At 45.9% G+C, this 21,793-nt stretch overlaps 1 protein-coding gene and 1 long non-coding RNA gene across 6 annotated transcripts in view; one reads left to right on the forward strand and one right to left on the reverse strand.

Annotated features, from left to right (window-relative positions):
* The window catches only part of ASB5 (ankyrin repeat and SOCS box containing 5), a 62,250-nt gene extending 48,137 nt beyond the window's left edge, over window positions 1–14,113 (forward strand). For all 5 annotated transcript variants that reach the window (XM_072950509.1, XM_072950508.1, XM_072950510.1 and 2 more), the window contains 6 exons: window positions 8,255–8,334; window positions 9,745–9,852; window positions 10,528–10,678; window positions 10,824–10,958; window positions 12,929–13,120; window positions 13,949–14,113. In XM_072950509.1, the coding sequence (XP_072806610.1) occupies window positions 8,255–8,334; window positions 9,745–9,852; window positions 10,528–10,678; window positions 10,824–10,958; window positions 12,929–13,120; window positions 13,949–14,076 (794 nt within the window). In that variant the 3' untranslated portion in view covers window positions 14,077–14,113. The remainder of the gene's footprint in view (window positions 1–8,254; window positions 8,335–9,744; window positions 9,853–10,527; window positions 10,679–10,823; window positions 10,959–12,928; window positions 13,121–13,948) is intronic.
* LOC140689517 (uncharacterized) lies at window positions 696–14,976 on the reverse strand. The gene is made up of 2 exons (XR_012064560.1): window positions 14,856–14,976; window positions 696–3,091 (listed from the first exon to the last, which is right to left on the reverse strand). It is a non-coding gene; the product is annotated as an uncharacterized lncRNA (long non-coding RNA).
* Between the last annotated feature and the right edge of the window lie 6,817 nt (window positions 14,977–21,793).

Genomic DNA, 21,793 nt, shown 5'->3' on the forward strand with positions numbered 1-21,793 from the left:
TACATAAGTTCACTTTCTCACAGCCTCGGAGGCTGGCAGGTCCAAGATCAAGTTGTCAGCACGGTCAGCCTTTGGTCAGAGGCCCCTTCCCAGCTCTAGAGAACCGCCTTGTCGCCGCGTGCTCGTGTGGCCTTTCCTTGGCGCCTGATTGGGGTGGGGGGGGTCTCTCTTTCTTTTTTCACAAGGCCACCGGCCCTGTCAGATTAGGGCCCCATCCTCATGGCCTCATTTAACCGAATTACCTCCTAAAGCCCTGTCTCCAGACACACACTGAGTGTTAGGGCTTCAGCATTAGCATTTGGGGCGGGAGCAGGGGAGACAGTTCAGTCCTGCTTTAATCCATTCAGGCTGTCTTAACAAAACACCACAGACAGGTCAGTTTAGAAACAATGGAAGTCTATTTCTCACGGTCCCGGAGGCTGACAGTCCCGACTCACAGTGCCCGCTCCTGAGGTCGTGTTCTGGTGAAGACCCTCTTGCGGGCTCAGTGTTGCCCCTCCTCCCTGTGTCCCCACGTGGTGAGGGGCCAAGGATCTCTCTGGAACCCTTTATAAGGCTCTAACCCATGCATTGGGCTCCACGCTCATGGCTTAAGTACCTCCCAGATTCTCCGTCTCCTAAGACCATCATGCTGGGCATTAGGATTTCAACCTAATAACTTTGGGGGAACACAGTTCAGTCCATAGCACCCTGAATCTCAGTGCAATGAAAATGATCATTTTATTAAGCCTTAGCAAGTTTTATTAAGGACATGCTTTGTGTCCCTCACTTCTCATGCAGGGTCATTTAACCCCGATGACAACAGAGATCCAGTCCAGACATGCCCTCCTCCACAGCCCGCTTCTCACCGCTGATAGACAGCTCCCCACGGCCTCTCAGATGGGGTTCTTGTGCGGATCAGTGGCATGATGTCTGAGAAAGCAGAAAAGCTCGCCGTGGATCAGCGGTGGGGGAGCCTCTGATTTAGGAAAATCCGAGTTTGCAGACTCAGTACTAGCAGTGTGGCAAGGCCAGCAGCAGTGCTCCCACACAGAGGAGCCGAGGCGACCGGAGGAGAAGGTGGACTGCTGCTGGCACCATCGGGGATGTTCAGAGGAGGGAGCTTTGCAAGATGGGCGGGATGGAGATCAGGGAGAAACCATTCTCGTCTTGTGAGAAAGAATCTTACTCCAGGAACTGACATGGTCAAACATGCCAGCCTTCTTTAGCTTCCAAGTTAAGTCTGGCGTCAAGCCCCCACGCCCCGAGCTGCCTGGGGATTTCGTCTTTTCAGTCTTGTCTCCCCGTCTTCTCCCCCTTAGACGTGGTGCAGAGGTTGGCGCCGATGCTGCCGCCCTGGGGAGACACCACCGGCCCTTAGGCCACAGGCCTCCTGCTGGTGGACCCTTTGTCTAAGCCCCTTTCATCCCTGCATCGTTACCCCCTCTTCTGTGTAATCACCCACTTTTTATCCAGCAGATCTCTTGCCTCTGCCACACTAAGGCATGTCACTGTGTCCTGAAGGGGACACAAGAGCCCAGGGCCCATCTGGTGCCTCTGCTCTCATCCCTTCTCAGGGGCGCGGCCAGAGCGTGGACGGGGCCCTGCTGTTACTCGGGACCAGGGAGGAGAAACCGTCGCTCTCACTCTCGGCCCTTGTCCATCCCTTTGCTCCTTCCTCCTCTCTCACACGCCCCTTCCCCCTTGTTTCTTCTTTCTCTTCTTCTCCGTCTCCCCCTCCCCTAATGTACCTTCTCCCCACCAGGAGCCTAACTCTTCTCTTCAAGAAGCCGGCTTCACGCCAGTTCTGCTGCTGGGACTTAATCAGTCCCTGCAGGATGAGCAGGAAAAACACAGACCAAAGGACCAAAACACAGATGCACCGCAGTAAATTACTCTGCAGAAGAGTGTTGAGTTGAGGGAAGATGATAGAAAAGCGAAGGAAAAAAGGTTGTTTGGGGGAACATGGACAACAGGCCAGTGTTTAGCTTCCACAGGGGACGCTGTGAAGGTCGGTAGTAGAAAACAGAACAACAGTCGAATCCATATTGTCGGTGATCTTTCCATCCAGGACAGGAACGTTAGACTGTTTTCAGTGGGGAGCCATTAACGTCTCTGAGCCTGAGAATGAGAAGGTCGCCGAGGTGGTGTCAGGGCAGCCGCGCGCTGCTGTGAGGACTGGGCACGTGTGGGTGGGGGCCTGGCTGCCCCAGGGGAGGGGCGCCCTTTTCCGTTTCCCAAAAGGCAGTGCGTGGGCTAGCCGGAACTCCGGAGCGTTAATGTAAGTTTAACTCCGTGGCGGTATTCAGGCAAGATTGGTGAGATGGAGGCGGAGGGAGGCCATTCAGGAGGGTAGAGTCCAAGCTGAACTCACGTGGACACAGGCCATACTTAAGTCATCTTTGTGTGTCTCCAGCCTCCAGGAGGGTTCCGAGTGCCTTGTCCACGGATCACCATAAACATTTAATGAGTGGATAAATGGTGGGTGGGTCTGGGGCGCAGGATTATTGCTTCAGGGAGTACCCCGGGGCCCATCAGTGGGGAAGGCAGAGGAAACGGAGGTTCCAGGGGTGAAAGAACTACCAAAGCTCACAGCACTCGTGCCCGTGCTGGGCGCTGACCTCGGGGCCTGGGACGGAGGCCGGCGGGGCTGAGTCGTCTCCCAAGGGCAGCTCTGGTTCCTGAGGAGTGTCTTCAGTACTCTCTCTCTCTTGATTTTTGGGTGTTCATGGGGCAAACCACTATCTTCAGTTTGTTGGAAAATTTGTCTTTCTTGAGATAAACCACAGCACTGTTTCACTTATCTGTTGTTTTTTTTCTGTTCGGGCCCATACACTGTCTTCTTATGAGGCGATGGAAACGGGAAAATCGATCAGAGTAGATGGCACGTCCACGCAAGTCAGCATACACACCTGAGGTGCCTGGGGCACAGCCCCGGCTGGTGGTTTCCGATCTGAGCTAGCATCGTTTTCAGGAAACGAAAGACGAGGACATATTCTGAGAACGAAAAGACAAGGGCCGTCTCAATCTTTGAAGAGACTGGTTTTGGCAACACGTTACTTCCCTGCTTATCAGCCGTCTCCTCAAGGATTTATGTGGCTCTGTGAATCTGCTAAACAGAAAAGTACACGATCAGGGTCAGTAAATGCCTAGTGACTTTAAAATTATTTTATAAACTTGTGACTAGGGGTGGGTCAGATATTTTTGAGTCTGAAGCTTATCCACATTTTTGGATCTTCTTCAAGACAAATAACACGAAATTGCCCGCACAGTCTTAGAAGGTGGCCATGCAAGTTATGGGTTCTGGACCTAAGTTTTATTGGCTTCACGGTGAATCTATGGCCATTATGAGGAAGATCGTTGGTGTAATAGTTCAGGGAGCTGTACGGGTATTAGCATCTCCCACTCTGATTCATATATGAAGATGTCATGGCTTTTTGGCCGTCTTGTAATCCTATTTGTGACAGCGGTCCTGACTTTCCTGTTTTGAGCCCCCTGGGGAAGAGGGGGTGTGGCCCAAACCCAGAGAGCCATCCATCTGCTAAATTTGCTCTCAGATGAGTCTGCTCCCCACCTCTGCCGACGGAATTAGGGTGGGGACAGGCAAAGACCTTCTGAAAAATACAATGCTCTCACCACCGCCATGGGCAGAGATCTAAGTGTAATACTTTTATTTTGTGGCAGAGCACATACTGTAAAGAGAGAAAAAAAATGAGTTAGGAATAGCTGGTTTCTCAAAGAGCAGTGAACAATAACAAAAGGCAATTTTGAAAATAAATCAGATTTTCAAAAGCTGTTTTTCTTTTTGGATGTGAAAGGTCATGTTACAAGGAGCTCAGAGCTCCGGAAAATGGCCGAATAGAGCCAGCAAATTACAAGCGATTTTTTTTTCAAGCGGATCCAAAAAGATATGAGTCGAATTTACCTCAGCAGTGGCTGGCTCGAAGTGCCCTGGGGAGATGGTGACTTAGGTATGGTACGGACCCTTACCGATCTGTAAATACCTAAGAATGTGAACGTTTTTACTCTGTAACATGATGTTTACAGGCAGGGCAGGCTCCCTCCCTGTAAATAGTATAGCAGATGCCTGGGAACCAGTGTCGTTTCTAAATATAGTCAGTCACCTTCTGTGGAGCTGCGGAGAGACCACAACCGTGGGCAGCGATCAGCCTTTTTACAAATATTTCGTAAAACAGTTTTCACACTGTATAATTTATCCTAAGGAGTTAAACTGAACTTTTTTTTTAAATCTTCGATACCTAAAGTTACTGAATTGTTGTAAATGAAGATGTTTATCTTTTGTTTGGTCTTGAGAAAGCTTATAAATTTTTCTAATGTAAAGCATATCTGTATGGAAAGGTAAGATATTTAATACTGAACATATCTGAATAGAAATTTGCAGTTTCTGAATTTCAGATTTTGAAGGGGAGAAACAGGGAGGGAGGGGTGAAGGTTTAGTTCAAAACAGAACCGGGAACCTGATGTGTCCTTTGATTCCCCCGTGTTACCAGATTAATTCGAGAAATTCACTTAAGGAATTACAAGGAAGCAGATGAGGTGGGGTTGCTTGGGAGTTAAGTAAGCAGAATGCAAAACAGAAAGCTCTTCCCCGAATAGTGTGCATGTGCTGAGTCACTTTAACGGACGGATGGGTCTTCGTGTCTCATAGCTGACGGGAGGAACACGCAGGGGCCGCGCTGATTGTTGGCTTAGATGCACTTGTAAATCATTCCGTTGCTCTGCGTGCTTTACTGAATTAAGCTGATAGCACTGAAAATCATGTTGGTCAACGGATGCTGTGATTTATGACTTGAGTTTCCCTAATTTTGGAGGAAAAGGATTGCTACCAAACATTCATATTAAAATCGCCCCTATTTGTTAGTTCTTACTTGGCAAAGAATGCTGGGTACTATTTCTTGTGCGTTTACCTAGCAGGCACTCACTGCGGGTGCTCGTTTCTATTCCCCCCGAATCCTGTTGTACAGGCAGGACTTTTCCCGTTTTATACTTCCCAAGGACCTCTGCCCTGGAGTGGGGAGCAGAGCCAGGCCTGCCTGGCCCCTCAGTCGTTTTCATCCACAAGCTTCTGGGCTCTAGACCCCATGTCGTGTCTTACTTCCTCCTGGTCTCTGTTTCCTTCTCCTCCTCCTCCCACTCCCAGCCTGCCCGTTCTTGAAGGCACAGAAGGCAGCAGGGGTCCATGCAGGTGAGCAGGAAACAACAGGGCAGTCACTCCTACAAGCCGCGTCCCTGCCTGAGGGCCGAGGGACCCCTCATCCAGCACTGTACTTTCTCGGTGGTTTTGTCACTAACCACCGCCATGCTTTCCTGCAAATTGCTGTGACCTTTCACCCCTTCTTCCTGCCGGTGAAGGTCGCATTGTTGGCAATAACAGCAAATGCACATACGAAAATCTGGCTTCAGCTTTGTTTCTTTCACCTTAACAAACTTAAGTCTTGGTGATAAAGAGAATGACAGTGGGGACAGAGAGCTGTGTGACAGTCTTGGGGGAGAAGTGGGGGCAGTGATACGGGTGGTTCTGCACACACTTACATTTCCTGATTTTGGCCCTGGTGTGGCCTATTTTCTAAATGACCCTTTTCCTTTTTTACACTTTGTGTGTGTGTGTGTGAACACCAGCAAGCAGTGTTGAAATTGTTCAGAAGACTAATGCAGTCATTTTGATGGAAAATTGTATGTGAAAGTACCCATCAGCTGCAAATATTGTTAGCTTTGCTGCCCCTTAAATGTCCCCATAATGTACTAGAAAGAAATGAGCCCGAAATGAACCCCAAAGGCCATTTCTGTAGGTTTTTCTCAGTCCCAGCATCTGGTTAATTGCCACATTAGCTAGTGACAGTGGAAGAACTGACAGTGGTGACAAGTTGGCGTCATACAATTCAGCATACAGCTTTAGAGATAAATTAGGAAAATGCGATTTATCGACCCCTTATACAGAAAGGAACACAATCATTGTAAGTATTATAAGTGAATACTGAAATTCAAACATATATTTAAACATTGATTACTTAAAACCTTACTAATTTACTACTGCTCTGCTGATTGAACTGAATGCAGTGGTTTCACACACACTGTTTGGAAACTTAATACTATAAATTTCTTATTTAAATGTTCATAATGAAAACATAGATATTCTCAAGTCCTCCGCAGTTTCACTCTGCAGTCAAGTGTTTGCTTAGTGATCAGACAGGCAGAGGTCAGAGGTGCATGATCTTGAAAGCATCAGATTTCATCCCAGAAGCTGGAACTTGGCGCACGGGTGTTCCCCCAAGGAATGTTATTTACGATGGTGACTCTTGCGTTTTATTTAGTGAGGACATAATATTCCAATTTCTTATAAATTATTATTTTGTCACCAAATTTTGTCCTATCAACAAATATTTACTGGTGCGCAGTAATTCGATTCTGCTTTTAATGTAACATAGGAGTGCTGCATACTGAATACAAATAATACACGAAAACTAGTAACCGTAACTCTTCTTCCAGTTGAGAACTCAGAGCAGGCGATGTGCGGCTTTCCGTTTTTTTGGATAAGTTAGAAATAACACTGGATGGAAAGGCACAACGGCAGTGCAGCCCTGGGGTTAGACTGTGTGGCTCTCTAAGTGATTTCATTTCTTCCACATAATTGTATGGACCTCAAAGGACTGTGAGAACTAAACCGGATTTGCACACAGTGCTCAGCCTAGAATCGTGCGCACGGTAAGCACTCTTCAGCATTAACCGTGGTTTCCACAGCAGTAAGAAGAGAGACCTGCACTTTCAGTGAAACCCCGTGATACTGTTGGATATAAAAAGATCCGCTGGCATTTGACTTCTGCCCTCTAAACACGTTCACTTGCTCATTTCATCAGCCTTGTGATGTGTCCCGCACTTTATCCAGTAGAATTGTTTGGACCTCACTTGCGGCAAAGTTCCACTGTGAGACCGTCGTGCAGAAGCAGGGTTGTATGTGGGGGCTTTTGCAAGGGTACGAAGTGTAGGAGTGGCGAGGTGGTTTCTGAGACTGCCACATCCTACTGTGTTTCCAGTCATTTTCCTGACCTATTTAAACAAGCTTTAGACAAGCTTTTCATGGAATCTATGTTTCTGACCGACAGCTAGATGACTTTATTTAAATTGCACTAGGATCGATCAGTTTTTTTGTTTCTTGGGTTTTTTTAATTTCTATCTGTTGCATCCCATGGATCCAAAAAAGGGGGAAGAGGTAACAGACAAGGAGACAGATATTAGCAAACATTACATCCGGGAAGATTTTCTCTCCAGTCAGCATTGCTTTGATTTATCAGTGATACCCGTTAAGTGAACGTTTTTCTTATTGGCATCGTCTCATGTATCATCATTCCAGCGTGATCTCTCATGTCCATTAAATCAAACTGGCAGCGCTGGACCTGTTTACAAGAAAATCACTGTGCACCAACTCAGGATGTTATAAAGCCACCTGGGTGGATGGACCACAACAAGGAAGGGTGGGAGAGAGGGTGTACCTCTGGGTGGTGGCTGGGTGCCGAGAAGGGCCTCAGAGAGAAGGAAAGGGGGCTTCTACACGGAAGGGCACTGATTTTTCTAATGGAAGAGGCGCAAAGGCCTGTCAGGAGAGAGGGTGGTGGGGGGCATGGCAGATCAATGCTTTACATCCACCAGGGCGCAAGGTCGGAGGCTTCCATCCGCCCACCACGGAGCAGAGAGGACCAGTGCCCCCTGCATGAGCCCTTGCACGCTGATGACAGCCTGCCACTCCCAACCTGTGACACCCAATTTCTAGGACCCACTTGGCTTGTCCGAAGTTTCAGGACTTAGGGCTCAGCTCCTTGGAACAGTTGCAGCCCCTTCACCCCTCGGGGCAGGGCAGTCGGGGCGCAGAGAGCAGGGGAGAAGCAGGGTGCCCAGGAGTGGGGAGCGGTGAATGTTCCAGCTGCTGTCCCGGCTGACACTGCCAAAAAATTTGTTTTTCTGGGGTCTGCCCGAAAAAGCGTGAAACAGAGTGGGGTTTTTTTTGTGGCAGATCTAGTGACTTGAATCCTCCTCCGTTTTGGAGAGTAATTCAAAAGGTACAGCAATCCCAGGACATGCATCGTAGCCCTCTGGATGTGGAAACTGCAGATCCAGGTCCTCTGGAGAAGCATGAATTTCCCGGGACCTTGGTCACCTTGCTGCACGCGAACTCTGACTGGTGTCCATTTCACACCCATGGACTGTGTCTGTCAGGGCTTACCCTGAGCCACAGGCTTCTGTTCTCTTTCTTTTCTGACAGGTTCCTGGGCAGATCGGTCACCACTCCATGAAGCAGCAAGTCAAGGTCGTCTTCTCGCTCTGAGAACATTATTATCACAGGTAAAAAGCGTACATAAACTTTACAATATGCCCCTGTCCCAGGAGCGGAGAGCATTCGTTGTCAGTAGTAATCAACTCAGAAGTAATACCGTTGCTTAGTGTATTTTAGTGATCTTTTTATTTTAACTCATAGTATCAGCCAAGTCCAAAGTTCCTCATTTATCTTTGAAACTTCTTTTTAACTATTTTGGTCTTACGTCTTAGTATTTCAGATTTCTCATACAGTACATTTATTCATTGATAGACATAGTTAAGCAAGAAATAATTAGACGTATGTATTATTCATTATGCATTTAAAATATGCTTAACTCGGTACAATGTGTAGAGCTAATCCCAGGCTTAGTTCATTCATACACCATCCAAGAAGGGGTAATGAGACCGGAAGGCTAAGCAGTCTTTTTTACATGATGGTGATCGATAACATGTTATGAGGAATTGCCTGTGAAAACTACAGAACAGTTATGCCTACCCCTGTCTGCTCATCACACTCATGGGAGGGAAAAACGGAAAACACAGGCTCCTCACCGAAGCAGGAGGGGCCCTGGCTTGGCCAGCGAGACTTAAACACACCCCCAGGTGCTTCCCAGCGGCACGGAGACGGGAGTTTTCTCGGCTGGCCGCGAGGGAAGGGAGGGTTGTGTCGCCCCGGAGGCCTGGGCCACAGGGCACCGGATCCAGGCTGGCAGTCTGGTGAATCTCAGCCCATCTGGGCCTCCTTTTTCTCACCCGTGAAGGGAGGATGTAGGACAAGACCCTCCCTCGGGGCTTCCGGTTCTGTGATGACCGTGGGACTGTGTGGTTTGCTCATCACCTGATGAAAAATAAAATAAAAACTGCAACAACATCACCAACTTCTAAAGGGTAGCCTGCCCCTGAAAGCGCCATGCAGTTCTCGGAGGGGAGAGGAGTCTCGGGTTGTTTGCCAGCTTGCGCCTCGCGCCAAGGGCGGGCGGGCGGGGAGGAGCCCCGCGGGAGAGGGCCTCTGGCCTTCGCGGGCCACGGCTCTCTGTAGGGGGGTAGCTGATCTGACAGCCCCAGTCCAGACAGGTGGTCCAGCCTGTAAACGGTCTTGCATTCTACCAAAGAAACCCAAAATGACAATAGCAACCAAGACAATTCATGAAGACAAAAAAAAAAAAAAAGAAGAAGAAAGCAAAATTTAAAGAAAATATTCAAAATCTGCTGAGCAAACCTCTCCCGGCAGAGCCGGGTGTAGATATGACGGTGTGACAGTGAGGCTCGGGGCTTCTGACCTCTGGCTCTGGGCCATTTGAACCGCTGTTCCTGCTCAGCTTAAACCTGATTTGCCTGAGCGTCTCTGAGCTCGTCTGTAACTCTCTAATGACAGTCACAGAGAGGACTGTATACGACTCTTCGCTCATGTTTCAAACTTGTCCGCATCCTCCTCAGGGTTACAATGTAAACGCAGTCACCATAGACCACGTCACCCCGCTGCACGAAGCCTGCCTCGGCGATCATGAGGCCTGTGCCAGGACGCTTCTGGAAGCCGGAGCTAACGTAAGTCCCTTTAAAAAGCATTGACCGTTTCCCACCCACTGGCGGAGAGAATCATGCCAAGTTCCCATTTTGCTTCTCTTTCTTCCTTAGTAGTTTTCAAAAGTAGGACAATAAAAATAAAGCTCTCAGATCGCCTCCCTGCACTCTAGGAAGGATTTCCAGTCACTGCAAAAAATGGAGCAGCATAACAGAGGACATTCCCCAGGTTATGTCCTGTGTTCGTGATTCTGAACAGCAGTAGACGGACATCTTTATGCCCATGATGTCTGCTCATCTTTTGGATGATTTTTTTTTAAGATAAATTTTCAGAATTTCCAACTTAAACTGCCACCAGTAAAGTGGCTTCATCACAGCTCTCATCGCTATTACATTTGCTGACTCTTTCCCCGTAATTACAAAGTACCTAATCGCCGATTTCTCGAGTATTTTTTTCCCCACCATCTTCACTAACTGCATGCCCAGCCCTGTGGATCATCCACGCATCCGATTTCTCTTTATCTCTTGAAGTTTCCCAGCTTTGCTGACTGACGTGTGTGAGCTGAGTACACTTTGTCGTCTTCACTGCGCACACCTTCCTAGTTACCTCTGTTCCCAGATCACGTGCCTTTTCACAGTGCCCACCAGGGAGCGGTGTGCAATTCTGTGACTCACTGTGGGAGCTCTGCTCTGCTGTAGGTAAACGCGATCACCATAGATGGCGTGACTCCGTTATTCAACGCCTGCTCGCAAGGCAGCACGAGCTGCACGGAGCTGCTCTTGGAATACGGCGCCAAGCCGCAGCTGGAGTCCTGCCTGCCTTCCCCGACGCACGAGGCCGCCAGCAAAGGTACTGGGATGGGGTCCATCGGCAGCCCCCAGGGCTCCGCTGGCCTTTTAGGGAATGGCCTTGTGGGGGAAGCTCAGGGTGAGGTGCGCATGTCCCGGGACAGGCGTTAAGAAAACGCACGCTCACCTCCCCTTTGTGTTGGCAGGTCACCACGAATGCCTAGAAATCCTGATCTCCTGGGGCGTAGACGTCGACCAAGACATTCCTCACTTGGGGACCCCTCTCTACGTGGCTTCTATGTCCCAGCAGTTCCACTGCGTCCAGAAGCTTCTCTACGCTGGTGAGTTTCTGGACAGCATCTTCCGTTCTGTCCGCACGCACAAGCAATCACTCAGCTCCACACTGATTTCAATAACCTGTTTAAAAAAATTATATCTCGTGGCTAAACATGTTCTTATTCTAAGCATTCTCACGTAGAACGATACAGCCTGTGAAAGGAACCTCTTTCATGGTATCTCCACTTGGCCTCAGAGCTCTGAAAGCCCTCCTTGGAAAAGGGCATAAGACTAAGATCCTCGCAGTTGAATATAATGGTGCCACGTACGTGTACTTCTGTGAACAAATCCATCCAACAAAGTTCTAGGGATGATAACCTTATCCTCTACCAGCCACAGGAACTGCTGCACTCCCAACTCTGTTCTCGCTGACCCTCCTACCTGAAGAGACTTACTAACTGTGTGAAAAAAGCCAGTTCCTCAAGGTTCATCTTCAGCCGCAGGAAACGATTTCTAATCCTGTGAGACCGCGGCGGCCGCTGCCACCACAGCACTGGGAGCCCAGGGGCATGTGGCCCTTGTCTCTTTCCTGCCATCTCATTTCTCTAAATATTCCCAAAATGAGTAAATGGATTTCTGTGCTTTTTATTGTTCATGACACTCGTCTGGCCTCTGATACACACTGATGTGTATTTTTAGCCACCGCTTTATGCGTTACTCACATCATCTTGGCTGAATTACAAACCTCAAGCAGCTTCTGCACGTCCTGTCTCTTCCCTGTTACATCCCGATCGTCGACAGGTTGCTACTTTCTGTATAAATTAATAGAAGCAGAAGAGTTCACTCTTTGTCATCTTTCTTCACTTTGCTAGCCATATTATTCTTTTCCAGATATTTTATATTGGGTAAAAAAATGGAAGACGTATTGTTAGTAATTATGGATTGGTTGTTATTCTCAGGCTCTGTTCTCCCATAAAGTTGATATAACCAACAGAGTTTATGCCTTCTCTATGGAGATTTTGTTATGGAATAGAATTTTCTCCACTAAACGTTTTATATTTGATTTAAAAATATTGAAAACAGTTACATTTATTGAAGCTTAAAAGTAGCAGAAGGACCGTCAAGGGACTCTTAAAATGTACTGCTTCTCACGAACATCATTAGTTTTACCGACGGTATCAGAAAGCAGAGTTGAAAAGGACTTAATGGATTTTTATTAATAGACATTTCTTGGTGTTGTAACCATTTATGCACTGGAAAATGGGATTATTCTTCTTTAGAATATTGAATAGTATGTAGTCATTGCACACGCATCAGATGACCACCATGTGCCAGGGGCTTATATGCAGATAAAATAACTATGTAATAGGTACTTTAACATCTAAGGTTTTTTAAAAATATAAGCATTTAAAAAACTGATTTTGCATGCAGACATACAGTGCACCTTTCCATGTAAGAGGCTCAGAGCCTTTTAATGTTTACTGAATTAAACTACATGAGACATGAGAGGAAAATCTATATACATTTTACCGCAAGAGCTCACATATTTGATGCATGAGTTTTCCAAGAAGCCAAAGAGCCCATTGCCTTAAAATAAATGACAAGAATAAGAGCAAAAACCTCTTGAATAACCCTCAGAACTATCCATCACGATGACAATGCTTAAGAGTCAACCTAATTGTGCACTCTTCATAGTACAAGTTAATATGATTACTTTCCCGAACTGTTTAAAATTTAATTTTTTTTTATTATGAGATCTTTCAAGCATAGGGGAAAATATCAGAGCATCCGACAGAAGTATGCACCTTCCATCCAGATGGACCATGTTTTAAGACTGAGTACATGTATATAACGTATGTCTGAAGTATGTGTATGAACTGTGCATGGTGATATATATTATACATAAAGAAATAACTCATTACAGAAGGAGCTGAGGTCCTCTGTGTGGCTGACACACCCGCCTCCCCTTGCTGATGTAAGTGATTCGTCTGACAAATTCTGTCCGTATTGACCGTCGTTCCTTATTTCCATGTAGGCGCTGACGTACAAAAAGGCAAATACTGGGATACCCCGCTACACGCCGCTGCTCAGCAGCCCTGTACGGAAGTTGTAAACTTGCTGCTAGAATTCGGAGCGGATATCAACGCCAAAAACACAGAGCTTCTGCGACCCGTCGACGTAGCGACCTCCAGCAGTCTGGTGGAAAGACTGTTGCTTCAACATGAAGGTAAGGAGGAGACATGTGGGCATTAATTTTTTTTTTTTTGCCTGAAGTAGATGAAATTTAAAGACTTTTTGTTGGCATGTCATGTAATGATGGCATAACATCTGGAATAGTTTTTGAAAGAAGATAATTTTTTAACTTAGGTTCCAGCTATAAAAAAGATACCACGGTGATTGTAATTTTCCTTTTTCTCATCTTACCTGACTTTCATATTCCTTTGGTTAAGTTAAATCTGTTGTTTGTTTTGACAATAAACAATACGCAATTCTGTTTAATATTTGCTAATAAATATTTGAAAATGTGCCCCATTTTATGAGGGTATTCACCATCTATGATGTGTTCCAGAAACAATCATAAAGTATTTTTGTTCTAAAATAGAAATTCTAAAGCCTGGTCTAGGCACTACAGTGAAATTTGCTTTGGCTTAAATAGTAAACCTAATTTGAGGGAAAAAAAATTTTTAATTCCCCTTTCAGTGCATAACTCTTCTTGGGGCTTTTGACTGAGTATCTCCTTCAAAAAGTAGAATTTGCCTTTGAGGCTTTACATGCAGCAATAATTTCATAAGCTTGAAGATAATGTGTTAAAGAACATGCATGGACTATACTTCAGTTGTAATAAAGTCTTATACATAAAAGCCGTACAAAGGCTTATATAAATTTCCCTAGGGTAATGGTCATAACACCCTAGTTTACTGCAAAACTAGGGGTGGGTGTGTGTGTGTGTGTGTGTGTGTGTGTGTGTGTGTGTGTGTGGCGTGATTTCACATGTCTTACAACACAGAAACCCTGTTTTGATTTTAATTAACAAACACTTCCGCATCTCTCGCAGCCACCCCCAGCCCTCTGTGCCAGCTGTGCCGACTCTGCATCAGAAACTGCCTAGGAAGGTCCAGGTTGCACCTTATCCCACAGCTCCAGCTGCCGACCTTGCTGCAGAATTTCCTACAGTATCGATAAGGCAGTAAAATAATTCTAAGTATTTGAAAATCAAAAATTTCTGTCATCTGTGTAGTGTACATTTCATATTAAAATATGCTACAGCTAGGGTAAAGTGAAACAAGCAGCCCCAGGCAAGGAGCGACACAGCAGCCTGCGTTACCGTGTGCCAGTGTGCGCTGTTACTTCATGCGTTTGCACTGGTTTGGACTATAATATTTAATACATCTACGTATTATTAGCTGCTCCCTTATATCCATTTGTCAATTTAGAAAAAAATGAGAAATTCTCCATTTCATTTTTTTTAGAGTGAAACAGAAAAATGTGAACCTCTACTAAAAGTATTTATATATTGTATTTCTAAAGGCCTATATTCTTCAAATAATGTGTTAACATTTAAGTTTTGGCAACTATAATTGTTTATCTCTGTATTTTGATATTAATACAAAGTAGAGTATGGTTTAGAAGAGAGACATAACCTTTTTGAAATAAAGATGACCCTCATTCAGGAACCCACCATGTCCAATGTGCACCTGTCATTATAACGATCAGTTCAGTAAAGAAAAGGTGGGTTGCCCCAAAGACCCCACTGGTCATATCGGCGCCTTAAGTGGACCTATTTCCAGAACTGGTAGGACTCGGAGTTACCGCTGCTGCGCCCTCAGCTGGGGGGTCTGGAGCATGACACCCCTGCTCGGGCTGTCTGAAGACCCTTCCTCCTCAGGGCCGCCTCTCAAGTCTCAAGTCCTGCTTTTACACGTCTCACTCCAGGCTTCCTCCACTTGGGAAACTGCTGATACCTGGGCCGAGGAACGTGAACTTCATGTCTAATGGGTGAAGACACCCGGGGTCACACCGCAGGGCTCAGCGCAGTCCGAGGCTGTCAAAAGCGCAAGATAAAAACGCCTTAAATTGTGAGGTTTCCAAAGAAAAGGAAAAGGGAGTGCCACTTAGCAACTGTAGAACCCTTAGAAATTTTACTTGTTTGTAGACCTTCATGGCGGTGTCTCGAATCCTCCATCCGCAATCATGGGTCTGGGGGAGGCGGTCCGAGGGAGCGCTGGAGGCCGGAGGACGCTGGCGCGCGGCGTCCTCTGCCGGGGCGAGCGCTGCGTGCTCTCGCCTGCTTCACTGTGCTTGAGTGCAACGTAAAGCACCATTTTTGAAAAGTTACACCTGCTCTGTAATTTAGACTAGACTTGTGTCTTTTATGGATTTAGAAATAAGATAATCAAGATAACACTATAAAGGAGAAGGAAATATTTTGATGAGTTTTTTAAATTTATCAAATTTTCATAAAACAGTTTGACCACTTTTGATAAACCAGGGGCCTGTTTTCCTTCTTTCCTTAGCTCTTGGCTGACTTTCAGAGACATGTGGGGAATAAACTATTATTGTACACAACCTCCATGTCACTAAGATTGCATTAAAAACCATTTGTTTAGATTTTTAAAAGTAGAAATAAGGCTGTAGTGCGTTTGTTTAAGAAATGGCTTCTATGTGGTGGAGGCTTTTAAGCGAGCCTGTTTTACTAAATAATTTCAGCCTAGCAAATTTATAATATCCTCAGAATAGTGTACATCTCAACTCTTTTTATTATAGAATAAACCTATTGAATATAATCAGGTATTAAAACTGCATTTAGTAAAACAGCTCTCTACTAATCCTTCCCCTGAGTCAGAGGCGGTCTCGGAGTTTAAGAGTGATACAGCACATCCTTCTTCATTGGTCTTGGGCCAACAAAAGAAGTAAATACCAAATATTAAAGTAAGGATAGACGCTTAAAAATTTCAGTATGCTGGTACCTTGTATCTTAGTTTGAGTATAGCTGTCTTATCAAAGAAGTGTTCCAAGTAAGTGTATGTTTGTTAATATATTGAAGTGTGATATTTATTCCCTGGAATAAAACACTTTTTTCCTGTTCTAATTAGTACTTGATTTTGTAATGGAAGGTGATGGAGAACATGATTCCGTTGCCCTAGCTCTGTTTACCACTGGTTTTCCGATCACTGTATCGTGGGACAGTGAGAACAGAACGGTGCAGACTGAAAACAGTACCTCGAAGGTCTTCTAATCCGAACCTTACTGTATACACGTATGGAGGTCCAAGGAGAGAGTTCCACAAAGGCGAAGACAAAATACAAAAACAACCTACGGGTTTCCTATACTTAGGGTGGGGTTACCTCCTGATTAACCTATCGTAAGTTGAAAATACCATGTTGGAAATGCACTTAAATTAATGCATGGACCTACAGAACATCATAGCTCAGCCTGGTCTACCTTAAATGTGCTCAGAACCCATACATGAGCCTACAGCAGGGCAGCACCATCTAACACAAAGCCTATTTTATGAGAAAGCACTGACTACCTCATGTCACAGATTGAGTACCGTACAGACAGTGAAAAGCAGAGTGGCTGGGTCCAGAACGGTTGTAAGAGCATCAATTGTTTCCTTCATGGTCAGCGGCTGGCTGGGAGCTGTGCTGCTGCCCAGGACCCGACAGCATGTTCCTGGTCTGGGGGGAAGACCAAGTTCAAAATCTGAAGTGTTGTTTTTACTGAAAGCACATGGCTTTCACACCATCGGAAAGTTGAAAAATCGTTTGGTCAAGGACTGTTTTTGACGTGAAATTAAAGAAATAGAAATAAATACTGGGGTAAAGCACTACTGAGACATTTATTTTGTAGGAAAAATTATTTCATTTCTATTATTGTTGTAACCACGGAGTATTTTCCATGCTTCTGAGTCAGTAAATAGAAACACAGTTGAAAGGCTGGCCTCTTCCAAAAACGTCTAAATGTATCCACGATGTTTCCTTGGATGGCCCTGAACCCAGCTGACTGGTTCTCCATTTACAGGCTACCTAAAAATGTATCCTCTCCCTTGGGTTAGCCTCACTCTTTCACTCCAGCCTGTCTACTTTCTTACTCTTTAGTTTATTTTAAGGTTTGCACCCTCTCTTAAAAACCGAAATAATCACTCTCAGACTTTTTCAGGTTTTCGCAACTGCTCTGGTATGGGGGCTCCCTGTCAGTGTGGGGGCCAGACCTTCTTTTAAATTCTCTCTATTGCCCAGGGGGTAAATTAAACCCCACACAGTTCTATACTTCCCGAGGGCAGATATTAATTCTCAGGGACAGTGCAATTCAAACAAGAGGAAAAGAAGTATTTTCCTAAGGGTCTCATAATTCTTGAGGCTTCCTTCTCAAAGCCAAGTCAGCACTTTACACTATTAGGTTTCAAATTATTGTGCAGATCCACATCTATTATGTACATAAAGACATGTCGCCTTAGGCAAGAAGTTACTCTTCCAAAGGAAGGACTCAATTTAATTCTCAGCCAAACGGTCGGTCTCAGTCTGGGGGAATGGAAGGCAGTAATTTTTACTTTGTTACATTCTCCTTAGGAAAAACAAATGAGAGTATTAAAAAGAACCCCAGAACCTTCTTCTTGTGCTGTACACGAGGGGAACAGTGACCTGATCCAACAGCTGCATGTGCCAGTTTGAGTGACATCAGGCGAGACTCAGTTCCCGGCTCCACACTTGGCCCCACGCTTGGTTTAACGATCATCTTGAAATGCTTCATTTTTAAACAACGGCCCCCATGTTTTTACCTTGCGCTGTGCGCTGCAAATCATGTACCTGTTCGATTCTGCTTTGACGCTGTAATTATACCAGCAAGTAACAGCCATCTTGGGACGCGGGCTCTTCCTCTTTGGGTAAGTCACACGGAACTTCCTCGGGAAAATCCTTTGCCCCATTCTGGGACTTAAAGGAACTAGAGAGAGAACTTGAGGTGTCTGTTCAAATGTCACCTCAATAGAGACGTAGTCTGTGGAGCCAGCTGGCTCGTTCTGGAGCCCAAAAACTCCCACCCTGGGGCTCTCTGTGCCTGGAGCCACTGACACCTCAACCCCTGCTCCCCCTGAGGGACCCTTCGCAAACCTGCATTTCTGCAAGATACGAAACACCTTCTCAGGATGCGCGTTTACGCCAACAAAGCTAAACGGCCCAGGAGATGGTGCGCGCAGCTCACCACACCCTAGGCAGACAGGCCTACATCCTGCCCTTAACAGAGCTGTAAACCCTATTAATTCAGAGGTGCTCCTCTCAGATCCTGTAGCCAATCAGGTACCTGTGCACGAACTGACCACACAGCCCCTGCTCCTGGCATGCACAGCCCCCTGCCCCCAGTAAAGGACCCTGCACGGCCACACTCAGGACCCAGTGGGTGAGCCTGGTGTCTGAACTCCAGGATCAGGAAGACACCCCACCCCCTCCATGGGCAGAAGCAGACACGGGCAGGTCGCCCCTAGAACAGCACAGATGCCTCCGGTGGAGCGGAACACAGGAGGCGCTCACTCTGCATTTCCCAGACTCCGAAGCGGAAGAGAGGTGGCTAAGGTGTGGGGCGGGGGAGTGAAGCTCCGGGCCACAGTGTGGAACTGCAAACACGTGAGCTTATGCACTGAAAAGGAGTGTAACTTCCCAGGGATCAGTGACAATAGAAAACCACCCACAGTGGCCCCTCAGTATCTGCGGGGGGCTGGTTCCAGGATCCCCAAGGATGCCAGAATCCCAGGCATGCTCAAGTTCCTTTTAAAGAAAGGCCTGGTACTTGCTATCACCCATGCTACCCTACTGTACATTTAAAATCATCTCTAGATTCCTTATATTACCTAATACAATGTAAATGTTATGTAAACAGTTGCCAGCGGGAGGCAAATGCAACTTTTGCCTTTCGGATCTTTCTGGAGTGTTTTTCCGTTAACATTGTCCATCTGAGATAAGTTAAATCCACTGATGTAGAACCCTCAGATCCAGAGGGCCAACTGTATTCACACATTTACGCTTTATAAACTGCAATATATTTCCTCAAAGCCAGCTTTAAGCACTTTCATTCTTCCTCTTTGAGAACTTTCTCGATCAACAAAATACCCGTATCAGGTAAAGCGCCCTGAACCTTCTTCAGACACTTACGTGATAGGTCAACAACAGTTACTGGATTGGATGGCTGTTTGCCTTTTGCAGAAGTTGGATGCGTCTTAGAGGATAACAGTGGATTATTGTAAACTCAGTCAGGAGGTACCTTCGGTTATGGCTGCTTTTCCATTTGAGGTATCTTGGCTGGAACCAGTCTCCGCAGCAATCCCTGGCAACTGTTGTGCTGCTATCGATCTGCAAAGTGCTTTCTCCCTCCGTGATAATATGCAAGCATCACCAGAAGCAGCTTGCTTTTATCTAGCAGGACGAATAGTGCACATTCATCATCTTGTCAGGTCAAATCAATTTTCTGGCTCTTTGCCACAAGATCAGCAGAAGTTTTTGAGTGTCTTAACATCCCACACGACATCCGGCTGGTCCACTCTGATCGTGATGCCGTGGATCTGATGAACAGAAGTAGCCAGTCGCTCAGCTGCCTTGGCAAGAAACAGATGAGCTGGCACTGGAGGGAGACCTCACTCCCACATATGAAGCAATGGGTCATTCAGCAGGAAAACAGAAGTCCGTCAGGTAGTTAGATAGAAATGAGTGCTGGGCAGGGGGAGAGGAAGGGGGAAAGGAGCAACCCAGAACACAAGAACCTGAGCTGCCAACCAGCCTGAGCACAAGGCAAGGGACCTGAGCTGTCAATCAGCCTGAGACTCAAAGAACCTGAGAAGCAAACCAATCAATCGGTCATGAAAACGCCCCTAAGCCAAGATATAAAAATAGGGAGAACAAGGGAGCGTGTCATTTTTCCTCTCTGGGACTGGCCGGCTCCCAGCTCTTGGGAGCGCACTATATTCTACTACCTTTTTACTTTACTAATAAAGGCTTGTTTATATCACACATTCTCTCTCTCGTTAAAAATTCTTTTTTTTTTTGGGGTGACTAAGAACAGAGGTAATTCTTATTTCCCTTTTCCCAGTAACAAGTCCATGAATTCAACAAGAATTAAATATCTGGAAATGGTTAGACGGATGCTGAGGAACTAAAAAGCTGAGACCGTCAAATTAACAGAGAGACTCAGGAGGCTTTCCTAGCTGGGGAGCGAAGGGAAGCAGTGGGGGTTCTAAGAGCCGAGCCCGGAGGGAAGCCCTCCAGGCTGCCGTTTGAAGGGGGGGCCAACACAGCAGGTGCTGATTCCTCACCAGATCAGAGGAGGGGTCCTAGAGGAAAATCTGGGACGTGGAGTTCTGAGCGCCACAACGTCCCAGTGGCACTGAAACCTCTGAGGGGTACGACGACACTGGCTCCAGGAATGCAACAAACAAACAAACAACAACAACAACAAAACCCTGGATACTGGACCCCCTGCCGCTGACTGGGGAAGCTTCGCTGCCATCGTGACATTCCTTTGAACAGCCCTCTCCCTTCCCCAGGCCTCCTGGTCTCTCTCTGTCCCCCACTACTGGCAGAATTTCATAAAACTCAGCAAAGGAGAAACCACGTTGCTGAGTTACACTTTCACACGGCAGAACATGGAAGACTGTGTTAGAAACAGATCTATTTGCTTAACAGTTGGCACATTTATTATAGGAAAAATACTAACCCCGTAGCAAGACTGTTCTCAGTCAAGCTCCAATCTACAGCCCGACGTGACCTCTCCAGCCATGGCCCCTAGACCTTGGGTCAGCCCACACTTTCTATAACTCTAATGGGTTATTTGTTATTTCCTAAAACCCATTAAAAAATTCTCATAGCACAGATTGCATTGCCTGCTTCTGCTCAGAGTCCCCTCCCCTCTTCTTCCACAAGTTCCTTGATCATCTTGGAAACGCCATTGATACTTAGGGAGCCTTTACAGTGTGTGCACACTGTTCCAGGCTCTTCTCTCATTTAACTTAATTTAATCCTCAGCACAACCCTGGGAGGTACATCCTACTTAATCCCATCTTTTACAAATAAAACTGGTCAAATAAGTAATAAAATGTACAGCCGATGCTCCAAAGCCTGTGTCAGAACCAACTCAAATGCCGCCTTCTAAGGTCCACATCCGAAGTCAGCTCCTTTGAGAAGACACCTACCCTCCCTCGGGCCAAGTTACTTGCTTCCTCCTTGGTACTAATATATTCTCACCATGGCAAAGCTTCTCAAGGTACATGATCTTTGTCAGATATTTATATCTCTGCTCCCTCTATAAATAATCCAGAGCACAGCTGTTGAACAGAACCGCCTGCAACCACAGTGCAGTGTCTGGGCTGCGCAGTGTGGGGACCTCTGGCCCCCCAGGGCTACTGAGCTGTTGAAATGTAGCCATTGTTACTCACTTTATTTAAATTTATTTAAATTTAAAGCTGAATCCACATGGGGCCAGTGGCTCCCATACTGAATAGTGAAGACCTAGTGTACGGCAAAGTTCCTCAGAAAAAGTTCACTGAAGGAATGACTCATTCGTGAAAAACTACACTGGGTGAAGGAAAAGCACCTGTATAGCTTCGCTTTTGTTTTTTTTTTTAACCATATACAAACTCACATTGGTTTACTTTAATAAACATGTATGTGAATAATTCAACACAATATATAGCTCCACTCTCAATATCTATTCCATATTTAATCTTGGATAATACTATGTATTCAAATACCACTATGTATTCAAAAACAAATACATTCATTTGTTTTTGCTGTAAATTTTTTTAAAAGATTTTAATAGTTCTGCTGTGTAAATGTTTAATTTATTATTGTCTATGCCTGCTCTGCAATCCTTTTTCTCCCCTCTGCATTTTTCACTGATAAATTCCAAGTGGCTAGAT

The sequence above is a fragment of the Vicugna pacos genome, chromosome 26, assembly GCF_048564905.1.
Source record: "Vicugna pacos chromosome 26, VicPac4, whole genome shotgun sequence".
Lineage (NCBI taxonomy): Eukaryota > Metazoa > Chordata > Mammalia > Artiodactyla > Camelidae > Vicugna > Vicugna pacos.